We start from the raw sequence: 12,892 nt of genomic DNA, 5'->3' as shown, positions 1-12,892 counted from the left end.
TTTGTTTTATTTTTGTGTGACCGGCTGAACTCTAGGTTGGACATTGTCCTTCGCTTCTAAGAACCTAAATTGTATAATGTTTAGTCATACCCTGAGGGTAAATGCAGAGTACAATAATCAGGTTGGAGTTAAAATGATTGAGGAAGTGGCAAGATCTCTACTTCGTAAAAATGGTGAGGAGGGACATGCACGTTCAGGCCTTGGTTATAAGTAGAGAGTGTTTTCTTTTCATCCTGACTCTATTCGCAGGTAGAAGTTTCAGTCTGATTTTTAAAACTGTTTACTCTGGAAAGAGCAGAGTTAGCCACTCACCCAGAAGCATTCTCTGTTCGCGACGGATGACTGTGAAGAGCTCAGAAGGGCCTGGCCACTCTCCTTCTCTCTCTGCTCCTTTCTCATCTCTGTACATAGTAGCTGCTCCCTGTAAATTTCTGTTCACAAGTTTATCTGGAAAGGAGGGTCCTTGCTTGGTGTTCAGTCACGTGAGTGGAGCTAAAGTGCTCCCATCTCTTGAAGCTCTTCCCTAGAGCAGCTCTTTAAAACATGTGTCCCAATAGTTTTACTTCTAGGACTCTGCAGAACTGCAAAAATCACTCTGCCAAGTGCTGGACAAAGGGACAAAACAATAACCATTGGTAACTGCATACCCAGAACAAAGATTCCTGTTATATTTCCCCTAGAATCCTAAAATAGCCGTGACAAAGAACTGTCCAACACAGTGAAGCCTATTGTAAATGAAGGAATATAGTTAAAAGTACAATCATACAAGTGTTTTTTTAGGAAGTTTAACAAATGTCCTATACTAAGGCAAGGTGTCATTAGTAGGGTGGTATAGGGGAACTCTCTATTTTCTGCACGATTTTTCTGTAAACCTAAATCTTCTCTAATAAAAAATAAAATTTTCCACAATCCCCTTGAATTGTGTCACAGCTATTAGCCTGTCAAGTGCGCCATGAAAAACAGCAGAAGCCTTGTTCCATTTCCAGAAATGGGGTAGCTGGCACTCAGGCTCATGAGGGAAATAGCCTAGTTCATTTTTCCTGTTAGTTCTGGGTTTGTATTTTTGCCTCAGAGAGACAAGAAACGAGTTTCCCCAGCTCATGCCTGTAACTGAGGAGCTGTGAGGGGCATTTAGGCTAGAACTTGTCACACTAAGCAGGGCTGTGTGATTTCCCACAAAAATTTCAGTCGTCTGCGTTGAAGGAGAACAGTCCAGGGAATTACAGAATACCCGGTGAAGCTAATACCCTGGCTTCTTTCACAGCTTAGGCTCCTCCTGTGGGGCTTTGAGCGTTCGTCACTGAGCAGTAAAATGTTACCATCTTTATTTCTTTTCTCAAAAATTTCTATACACTGTGTTAAAGTAGTTTTTTTTTTCCTTTTTTCCAACAACCATTCTATGCCTCTTGGAATATATAGACTATGAAAGATACTTGTGGCAGTGATTTTTAAAAAGGGATGCTTTCAGAAAACATATGCTCTTTTTGACAATTAGAGGATGGCGCTTCTCAGGTCCTCTCTTCCCGTGATGATGCCCAATCAGGGAGCAGAATGCGCCCTCAAAGTCTGGTGAACTTTCAAATTAATACTGGCTGTTTTTTTAGCATGTATGTCCCCGAGGCTCGTCCATTCAGTCAAGAGCCAAAAACTTAAGAAGCAGCAAAGGAAAGAAAGACGTGAAATTTCTCCATCCTGCCTTGCTGCAGTCAGCTCACAATAGGTTGGCTCGAAGGGAAGGCAACGCAGAACTTACAAAATAAAGGGACAGAGAGAGAGACTCAGAGAGAGACACAAGAAAGGAGATAAAGCTGAGACCAGGGGATTTACAGCTTCTGGAACCGAGAGCCTCAACCCTAGTTTCCACCTCGTATTTATTGGGAAACTACCGAGCAGCTGTTTGCTATCAGAACTGCAACATCTACAATAGAACAGGTGTAACATTTACAATAAGGCACAGGTAATTATTTTCCCACACTGCCTTTCATGACAGAGTGGTTGGGAAATATTTGTTTTGTCCCCATGCTGATGTAAACACCAGCACTCGACAAAAAATTTCTGCAGTGTTGAAAATGCTCCATATCTGCCCTGCCAGGTCTGGGAGGCACCACAACGTGTGGCTACTGAGCATTCGAATGTGGCTAGTGCACATGAGGAACTGTACTTTACTTAAGGTTAATTAATTTAAATGGAAATAACCATGCAGGGCTACTGGCTGCCATTTTAGCCATCACAAAAAAGGGTCAGACCCATCTCTTTCTCCAGCACATTTGCAGCAACTAGAACCATTTCTGTCCCTGGCAAAAAAATTAATTAAAGAAAAGACTTTGAAGGTTTCCCTTGATTTTAATGTAGAATTTTTTATTAAAGCTTTTCCTTGCATTACTGTGTAAACATTACAAGATGAAAGTAGATATTTATATAAGAAACCTAAGATTAATTAGAGGCAATAAAATGCCAAGCTTCAGTCTTGAGAATAATGCTTTTAATTTTTACATATTTTGAGCCGTTGTCATTGTAACAAATTTAGCTGAAATAGAAAATTTTAGACAAAAGGAGACAGAAAAAATTTTTTCAAGGAATTTCAATTCTCTGGCAAAAGGCAGTGAGATTTTGGGTCATGATTATAACTAACCTTACAAAAGTCAATAGAATAATTGTTCTATTCTTTTTCTGAAAGCAGCATTTTAAGTGCTTGTAGAGAAACACCCTGCTTCTTTTCCCTTCCACCCGTTTTGAGTGCGAGTATGAGTCAGCTCTCTTTCAGGTCTTTCCTGTGCTTTCCTAGTTAGAGGAAAAAAAAAAAGAAAGAAAAATCACATGACTCGAAGTAAAAAGTTGTGGGTTCTGGTTCCACCTGTGCCACATGGAGAAGTGACCAAGAACCGGTCACTTCCAACCTCCCCACACCTCCCTGGGTCCCTGAAGTAACCTCCAATTTAAAATTACGTGATAATCACCACCTGTTACACTCTATAACACCTCCCCCCCCCCCCAATCTTACCTTACTGAAACTGTGTAAGGAATAAAAACAAACTGGTGGTTGAAGTATTACATAAATGCAAAAGAATAAAGATGTGATCTGGAATGGTTAATGTTTATAGACTGCTTATAAAAAAGTTATTTCACTCATCTTTAAAAATGGGGATAATAGCACCTGTGCTGCTTACCTTCTGGGCATCCAGGGTGAATGAAAGCAGCTGAAGACTGTACAGCACACAACAGACGTGGGGAGAATTTCTGGAGAGCATGGTCTGGCTTTTTCAGTTCTGACTTCTTTACAGCCCTGAGATTCACTTACCAAGTGAACGCACTCTCTGTGTCCATACCAAGCAGTGTGTGCCTCCTTTCCCTTCTAGATCGAGCTTCACAGTGGGTCTACCCAAGGCTCAGCACACCTGCCCTGGGCATGCTACTCCCCAGGCAGGCGAAGGACCACCTGTGACATGAGTGACACCCAGTGCTAAGGCCATGCTCTGGAACTTGGTACCCAGCGAGGTTTTCATATATTTTCTGCAGGGAGTAAGCTGGCCATGTAGCCTCTGATCAGTCGTTTAACTGTTTACTTCTGTAAAGGTGGGGCTGCAGCTAAATACTCCCCAGAGAAACCCAGAGGGCTCACAGAAAACTTCTGTTAGAAGTACAGGGCCACAGATGTTGATTGCATTTTAGAGTATTCAAGGAGTTTTATATACCCAGACTTTTGTCACTTTCAGACTTAACTTCTGAGTTTGACGTTGTTGAACCCTTTGCCATTTGCATCGTTCTTATTGAGTACTGTGTCTTATGACGATACAACGTTCAGTCTCCACTGCAGCCTTTGGCTATAGGTTGACTAATGATGCAGGTGGAAAATATGTTATCCTCTTTCAAAAATATTTTTCTTGTAGTCCCTTAGGCTTCAAATTAATTTTTATCCCTTAAATATCTTGAATCTATGTACAGTTTTCACAAAGTCTATAGGCATTAGAGATTTTTTTAAAGGTCGAGTGAGATTTAAGATATCTTGAATATTTATCTTGAATGTAAAATGGAGGTAATGATAATACTTTGCCTTCATAGACACCTCTTCTGTGTCTAAGGCAGAAGGTTGGAGCTTCTTCTTTATGTGGTTAAGGCCCTGGGAAATCACCTTTTCTTTCCTGGTACAGAGTCTTCGGTCTATGCTGTGCTTGGCAAATGCAAACAAAAGCAGAGAGCACAGCTAACTCTGTACTACTTAGAAAGCATTTCTTAGGTGAGTCATTTCCTTGTGCAGATTCGGTTTGCTTCATTGTGTTAATCTGCTCTCAGTATGGAAATTGTTGAGTAAACATGACTGATTTATCTACATAATGGAATATTATGTAGCCTTTAAAATATTTATAATGGAAACATTACTCCTAATGTCTTTTTTTCTGGCACTTTTATCTCATCTAATTCCAGCTGCTAACTCAGTTGTCCCTCTAGTGTTCAGAAAGATCCACAGATGAACACAGGTTAGTTAAATGGCATAATCACGGTCTCCTCATTAATGAAAAAAAAAATCAAGAAGAGAAAAAAATGCTTAATCTTATTCATATCTCACAAAACCAAACCCCATATTCTTTTTTAATGTTTAGAATCAATATAGTGCCAACCTTGCTTTTGCTTCTAATACATTACAATGTTATCTATAATCCATAAATTACATTGGTTAATATTTTTCCCATGTATCACCACATTCTTAACACTCCATAGCAGAACATTCCTGTATTTATATTAACCACAATCTTCATCAACTTCCAGAATCATTGTTATACCTTCCCAATATTATCCTCCAGCTGTTGTTTCCATAACTTATTGAGCTTCCTTTTATTTTTGTGAATTTGAAATAAAGTTGTTAAATATATTTCTAATGGAAAGTGCTTAATATAAGTGGAAAGAACAAAATACAAAATTATTTTTATATAATACAGCTATACATGTAAGAAAAAAGGAAATAATAAAAGCCCCAGAGGAAATGGCAAAATATTAAATGTGGGTTTTGGAATCAAGTGTGGGTTATTTTTTTCTTCTTTGTCTTTAAACTTTACTTTCTGGATCTTCTACAGTGTGTATATTTCTACTTGTGGCATTGCATAAGAAACAAAATAACTTTGAGATGCAGAGTAAAGGTACCTTAAACTAAAAAAAATTCAAAATAGGACGCTTTTATTTTTAAGAGAAGAAAGTGTGTCCTACATACTGCTTGGAAGTTTGGTAAACTCTTAAATAAATAAACTCTTAAGGTCCAGGCTTATGCAGTGCAATTGTCCTGAAATATGTACTTGTGTTCCTATGTCAGTCATTAATTTGAGTCAGTTATAAGGCCTTAACAAATTTCCTTTATATTCCCAATAAACAAAAACCCAACTCAACAGAGAGCTCCTGTACCTGGTATTGTTTTATTAGTGTAATAGCTTTATGGCCACGACTCATTTGGTGTTTCATTGGCAACAAGGCAAGTAACTCTAAATGGCCTTCAGGATTTGGTAATTTGCAAAACTGATCAGCTTTCATTTGGGGTAGTGATAGGAGCACACCAGCTGCCTCGGTCCTTCTCCATTTAGGAGAAGTCAGCCTTTCATGACTGTGTGGTTTATCAGGTGGTGGAGAGGAGTCAAGACTTCCATATTCACTCCTAAGTGATAGGAAATGGCTGGCTACCCCTGAGCAGGCGCTCTTTCAGTTTGCATGCTCGCAGCTGCGAGTCGCGGCTCAGAAAATAGGAAAGCTCTGGGTTGAGTCCCGTTAGCAAGCATCCTCCCGCTGCTGTAATTAATCCAAGGGTTCTGTCCCTTGAAAGGTTCCCAGATAGCCCATACCCATCCAGTTGCCTTTCTCAGATAAAGGCTGCTCATTTTTCTTTTCATGCTTCCTCAAATCAGCCATGCTTTCTTCTCCCTTTCAGCGCTTACCTGAGCCTATGACTATTACATGGTCTAAAAGCTTTGAACATCAGTGCTGTGATCAGCCAGGAAAGCGGCCCAGTTTCCCCCTGGTTCAAATAGTGCTTTCCTGTCTTATCTGGGAAAGTGCCTGCCAATTCGTTTTTCTCTTCTTATCAGCAAAGCACATATATACTGTGCCCACGTTGCTTCATAGAGAACACAGGGAAAATCCCGGAACAATAAGACCAGTTAGAAAAACTGCCCAGATTTCTGTTCTCATCCCAAAACACACACTATTGTTTGCCCTCAAATGAGAAAGCAAATTGACAGGGCGCTGATTTTACAGGTGCCAGCCACCACGAAGTATTAGGCTTTGATAATCGTCTTCTTCAAAAAGAGAGTATTTGTCGTATATTTGGCTTCTTAGGAAACATTTCCCTCCCTTACAGCCTCAAACCCCAAAACTGACTAGTGTGCTGATGACATTGGACAATATTGAGTAATCTGTATTGCAGAAAGTCTTGACCAGGCTATGGGGGGCCGGCAGCCCAGCGGCTCCCAGGGCACTCTGATCAGATAAGGCACAGCAGGGCTTCCGTAACTGCCACAGGGCAGGGCTCATCGATATCCCAAAATGTGACACAGGCTTTATCCATTGCTTTGGTTGCTTATTGTCTAGTGGAGAAGCAGCATAGTTGACTGTGTCCAACAAGAGAGAACTTGGGAGCAGGGAAAGGGAGGTGCCATTGTAACTCCACTCTGGGTACCTCAGATTTTACCTCGTCCATGTGAAAGAGTAAGAATTAGTCCAAAGCAGTTTGTTCTTAAGTCCCATCCTGACTCAGTTGGGACACACAATAACTAAGAGACCTCATCGAAAGGCCCCGTTTACATTGGGTTCACTCCCACATGAATGGAGTAAGATAAAGAACGTGTTTTTCTGGGGGTGCAGAGCTCCAAGCCACCATACAGTGTAATTAGCTATTTTAAAACTGACACTTGGACCAGTTTAGCCAATGTTATATCATTTTGAGTCTCTGGGTCTCACAAACCCTCTTAAGGTATTCCTTTTTTTCCTTAACTTTGTTCTCTGAACAGAAATAACATTTTGAAACTCTGCTACAAATGGGGCTGCATTGTCTTCACTAGAGCCCTGTGCTGGCCGAGGACAGGCATTCTGGTTTCATTGAAAGTTGAATCGATGAAGTGATCTATTCTCTGCCTCATTGGAGCGCCCACAGCACAGCACGGTTAAATGCTCAGGGAAAGGGGGTCTGCAGACAATGATACTCGAGGGTGGGGGGCTCCAGGCATATTATCCTGACTTTTGAACAGATAACGTAGTGATGAGAAAATCGTTGGGAATCCAAGCCATATGAATAATTGTGGGCATGCCATGAAAAATTATGCAGAAATGAAAGGAAGATTTCTTGCATCTAACATTAATCTAGGGCCAAAGTATACCAAGCAAAGTGTTTCAGGTCCCCACTGCAGCTCACAGTGGGCCAGGTGTGTCCTTGAGCACAAAAGGAAATTGTAAGCACAGTAGAGAGGGCTTGGGTGAGGTGTGCCAGAATCCAAGAGGACAAAGTGCCGGTCCTAGTTCCACTCATCGAAGGACCCTGGTCAAAGCATCGAAGCACTTCACAATCTCCGCTCTGTAATTTATAAAATGGGAATCATGATACTTTCTGTACTATGTAACAATATTTGTCTGCAGGCAAATAAGATAGTGTGTGCAAATTCTTTGAAAACTGTAAAATGCTACAGAATTGTATTAATATAATGTTGCCATGGCAGAGTTTAGAGTCTAAAAGGAAAAAAAAATAGGACATTAAAAAGGAAAAAAGTAATAAGTAACTAAGAACATAAACAGTTATACCACTTAAACATATATGTGGGAACAAGTATATAACTTTACCTAGTCTTCGTCCATGTGATGTGTGTTTGAGTCTAATGATGGATACAGCAGGGGAGGTAATAACGTCTTTAAAAATATGTATTTTTTTAAAACTATTTTCATTTATTCAGGGGCCCTTATTGACCTTCATCAGGGCAAAGTTTTTACTTCAACCAAGCGTTTGGACATAATGACATACAGTTTTCATGGCTTTATTCATTGTCCTTTTTACACTGATAATAATTTGTTCAGAGCATATGTATCTATAATGCGTGCCTTGGCTGGAAGAATTTTTAGGATAGTACTTAGGAGAGCACTTGGCATACAGCAGGCCCTTGAAAGCTGTTAGTAAATCCCTGCTGAGCCACCGGAGGTCATCTTGGAGCAGAAGGCATGTACCCTAGTATCAGCAGCCACCTCCACTTGAGGAAGTCAGTGAGAGTTTATGAAAAGGCATACAGGCATGCATTCTCATAGAGAAAGAGCCCTGGGCCTTTGTCAGATTCTCCAAGGGTCAAGAACCAATTGTCCAAAATGGAATAACTCATGGTCACCTGGTTGAGTTCAACTCCGAAGGGCTTTCTAACAGGAAACATGCTTCTCGCCCTAGGTATTAAAGGTTGAGCCTGGCCGTTTGAAGATGACGGGTAAAATTAAGAAAATGGGTCTCGTCGACATCCAGTTGGATCACCACGAGCGGTGCCAGTGCATCTGCAGCTTAAGACCACCTCGATAAAAGAATGTGCATGTACTAACGTTGAGGATGGGAGAAACTGTAAGGAGGGTGTGGTAAAAGAACTTTTCCCGCTCGCAACCAAACTTCCTACCAGCCTGCAGTGCAAGCGGCTGCCAAGTTTCAAGCTAGCTTTGTTAGTGCTATGGCAATACAAAGGTATATCATCAGCTTCTATATCCAGGAATAAGGGCTCGCAGTTCATAGTGCCTGAGCCCATATATACATCTGTGTCTATGTGTAAATAGATAAATAATGGTTTCCATAACCTGGTACACCATAGCTTACATGTAGTTACTGAGATCCTTAAAATTATTTGATAAACTAAGATGTATGTTAAGTACATGAAACATTATCTTTAGAAAGTTCAGAAAATGATCTTAATTTGTTAAATTTCAAATTTTGGCATCACAAAACAATTTTGCCTCTTGCTCTCTTAAAGAAAGCACTTTGTATATTAAAAACCAAAAGATGAGGTTTTCTTAAATATGTGTATCATGTGGAAAGGAAAAATTTGGTTTCTGGGAAAAAGCCAAATGCCTGACCATTTTTCCCATGAGCTGCACTACACACTTACCCATGTATGCAATAATTACCTGACTCCAAAACCATACCATATTAATATAGGTGCTTAGAAATGGTCATTAACTCTTCCTTTTATGCATTTTCTGAGGCATGCTAATAAATTTAATACCTGTCTCAAAAAAATTTGCCCAAAAGGATCATTATTATAATCCTACAAGAGGCAATTTATAGACTGTAGCAGAATTTTTCAATTTTTTCTTTCCCAAAGTTCCTCCACAAAAACAAATCCCTTCAAGAGTGGCATGGAAACTCTGCATGAACTTTCCAAAATGGTGTTAATTGGAAGATTTGGACAGTTAAAGGTAAAAAGAAAACAAAAAAAAGAATGTTGAAGTATTAACATAACTGGAAATTAGATGGAATATGTCATAGTCTCCATATTTAATAATGGGTTCCCACTCTCCAAACTGTGCTCATTCCTTTTATGTAGCTGGCTTTTGTGTTCCTGTCTCTTCAGAATATGGACATGGGTTTACAATGGCATTTTATATTTGTCTAGCCATCACAGATTATTTATAGCCAAAAAGCCTTCATGTAATAATAAAACAAGTTTTTACTGATGTAAATCCCCAGTCATATACTCACTCTGCATTCTGAATTCTTGTTTCTGAAACAAATGAAATCGGATCTGGGATCCCAGATTCTTTCCAAATCCAAGAAGCCGCAGTATAAACAGTGGGAGCACAAGCACAGCCCTGCTCCACCACTGATGGTTGTTACTGATATGCCTAGTAACCACACCCCCACACCCCACACCCCCACACCTCCCACTCCCTACAGACCATTTTAAGAAGACTGCCTCCAGGGTAGGAAGTGATTCATCATTCTTCCAAGTGAGAGTCTTAGGAGAGCAACAGAGAAATGGGCATTGGCGTAGCTCAGGGCCTGCTGAAGAGAGTCCACTTTTCTTCCCTGCCTTGACAGAAGAAAGGACAGGCGATTTCTTCCATATGTCTGGGGCCCTGCTGGCCACCAGCATTTGGGGTGAGGGGTTTGTGACGGGCTGGCTGAGTCCCCACATCAGGTGATTTCTAGGCATGGTGCTCTCAGTACAAGGGTCTCGACTCTCCTTAGCAACCCATTTCTTCTCCGCTCTTTGAGGGGAAAGACCAGTGCTTCTGGAAGCTGTACCTTCTCAAACGTCCCTCAAAGTAGTCTGTGTTTTGAATGGAGGGGGTGAGTGGTAGAAGTAAACAGAGCAAATCAGAACCTGCAGGAATCAGAAACAGACTGAGTAGACATTCTAATAAATAGAAACCACTCTCCCCCTTCATGGGCATGTGTCAGTGTCCTCCGAAAATATCAGCTTCCTGCCCCACAGCCAAAACGGGTGCTCCATCGCTCTAGCTTGTACAGCTGACATCATGGCTGTAAATATGAAAAATTAGAGCGTTTCTACCCAATTTTCAATAAGCCTTCCAGGCTGCAGTAACCAGGGTGGCTTTGAGCGAAAGCCCTCCCTATCTGTACTTTTTATTTATTACATGAAATGTAAGCAGGCATATTCACTCACTTTTCTTTCTCTTTCCTGAGTGTTTTATTAAAACTTCTCCCTTGGTTACCTGTTATCTATTGCACTTCCAACATGTAGCCAATAAATCTGTTCCATTGCCATCAAAGGAATAAAAAGCTCGCTGTACAAATTACATTTCAAAACAAACCCTAATAAATCCGCATTTCTGCACAGTTCACTCACCTGGAATAATGCCTTTTATTCATTATGTTCTTATAGGACAGAACACTTTCGTAAGTAGAATTTTTATGTTTTTTGTCATATTGGAAACATGCAGCTTTTTTCCTCCTGTAACATTTTCTACAGCAAATGTAATATACCTCTTATCTTCATGAAAAATAAATATTGCTTTCGAACAAAACGACTCCATTATTTAGTGCACAATTGCAGTTTTAAAAGCTGTACATTGTCACAAGCTCACTTTGACAAATGCGGTCAACTGTTGGGAATGACAAGACTGGGTGAGTTCTGGGGCTACGTTCCTAACGCTGAAGGGACACAAAACTTGGTCTCAGACTACGGGCTTTGTCCATTTCCTGCAGCCCTGCAGCGGGCGGGTCCTGGGCCTGCTGCTGTGCTTGTTTGTTGTTTGGTGGTTTGTTTCCCGATAGGCCCTTTAAGGAAGCATATTCTCTGCCATTCCTCACCTGAGAGGGTTTGCAGCCTTTCTCTTCCTTGGGGGATCTGAAATCAACATCACAGCCTCGTTTCCCTTTTGCTGGCCCCACTACCTTGTCCCAAAGAGACTGACACCCCCGAACGGCTGTTCAGTTCAGGGAGACCAGTTTGCTTCCCTCAGGCCGTGTTTGGTTTAAGAACGGGGGAATGCAGCACAAAGGGAGGTCTGGGAGCTGCATGGTTGTTGCTGTTGCTTGCAGCTTAGCCTTTACCATCACCCTCCGGGAGACAGGGCGGTAGCTGCAGTGGTGTATGAAACTGGGCCCCCCCATGTCATTTAGTGGCCTTAGCTTGTTTAAGGAATGGCAGTATAGACCAATGTATTCGGTGGCAAGAACTAATTTTACATAAAAATTATCAGCTAATGTGTGAGTCAAAATGTAGGAAAGGATCACATAATTCTAGGCTTGGCACTTAATTCCGGTAACTTGGGCTTTTGTGTAAAACATCATGATAGCCATGTATATGAAGAGTATTTTGATTCAAGTGCATTAAAATTTTTTTCATTTCCTCAATTCATGTGTCCAGTTTTACTCTACGAATAACTCATCAGATGTTCAAATTGTCCCTGTTCTAGAGACTGCTAATAGAACATTCAATTAAAATTTGTAGATTAGTATGCATGCCAGTGACCCTAGGAAATACAATTCTGTTTATGGACAGTCCTGATCAAATATGCTGCAAAACAGAATATTTATAATTCACTGATTTTATTGACCGTTACTCAAATTCTTTGTTTTTAAAGATCAAGTTAAAGATTACATATGCCTTCAAAACTTATCATACCACATTGGGGTAACCCATTAAAAAAATAAGCTGTCATGAACAATGGATAAGCAATTAACACTAAGTTTGGGACTTTATGCTTGCTGTTCACATTATATTTCTGAATGTTACAAATAAATGTGCTTCATTTTAGAGTAAATTTCAGAGATATCTAAAATTTCTCTACAAGATGGTATTAGGTGAAAGTGGAACTAAGTCCATAATAAAGGGTAATGTGCCCAGCACAGCAAGTTATAGGCCAAGAAATCTTCCATTTTCCAATAAAACCATTTGACTTTCTAATTATTGTAAAACTGTTGGATACTGGATGCCAGATTTAGTGGGCAGGAAGCAAATGTTAAAAACACTCTTGGATTCAGTTCATGTTTCATATAATACCTGCACATATCAATTACCTTTTAAGAACTAAAATCTCTGCATTATGTTCTCTAACCTTTGTCAGTTAAGGCCATACTAAAAATTCATTCTCTCCCAGGCTCAATGCCTCTTCCTTTTTTCATGACCCTTTCTCATCAGCCTCTACCTGCCCAGTCTTCAAGTCCCATGTCTGCTTTGGGGATATGGGGTGCAGGGCATTCATTTGAGATGCCCTGTTTCCCAAGTGAGCATTTACTAGGGTAAAATTGCCAACGCTTTTAAGAAATCATGGACCCCTGGGAATCAAAGGCATCAAGTGAGTGTTCTCCAGTATGTTTCACGTTGGTGCAAAGTGCAAAATGTGGCAGTGGCTGTTTATTGACTTTCATCAAAGGAATTTAGGCACAGTCAGCATAGGGAAAACTTACTATTCCTTCTTTCAACCACAGAAT

General features: G+C 40.4%; 1 protein-coding gene across 2 annotated transcripts in view; it reads left to right on the top strand.

Moving 5' to 3' along the window:
• Positions 1-10,980, top strand: part of PDGFD (platelet derived growth factor D) — a 232,980-nt gene extending 222,000 nt beyond the window's left edge. For both annotated transcript variants that reach the window (XM_004453274.5, XM_004453275.5), the window contains exon 7: positions 8,399-10,980. In XM_004453274.5, coding sequence (XP_004453331.1) covers positions 8,399-8,524 — 126 coding nt within the window. In that variant the 3' untranslated portion in view covers positions 8,525-10,980. The remainder of the gene's footprint in view (positions 1-8,398) is intronic.
• Positions 10,981-12,892: the final 1,912 nt, after the last annotated feature.

The sequence above is a fragment of the Dasypus novemcinctus genome, chromosome 27, assembly GCF_030445035.2.
Source record: "Dasypus novemcinctus isolate mDasNov1 chromosome 27, mDasNov1.1.hap2, whole genome shotgun sequence".
Classification (NCBI taxonomy): domain Eukaryota; kingdom Metazoa; phylum Chordata; class Mammalia; order Cingulata; family Dasypodidae; genus Dasypus; species Dasypus novemcinctus.
Note: the sequence above shows the minus strand (reverse complement) of the source record. Positions and strands in the feature narration are given on the sequence as shown.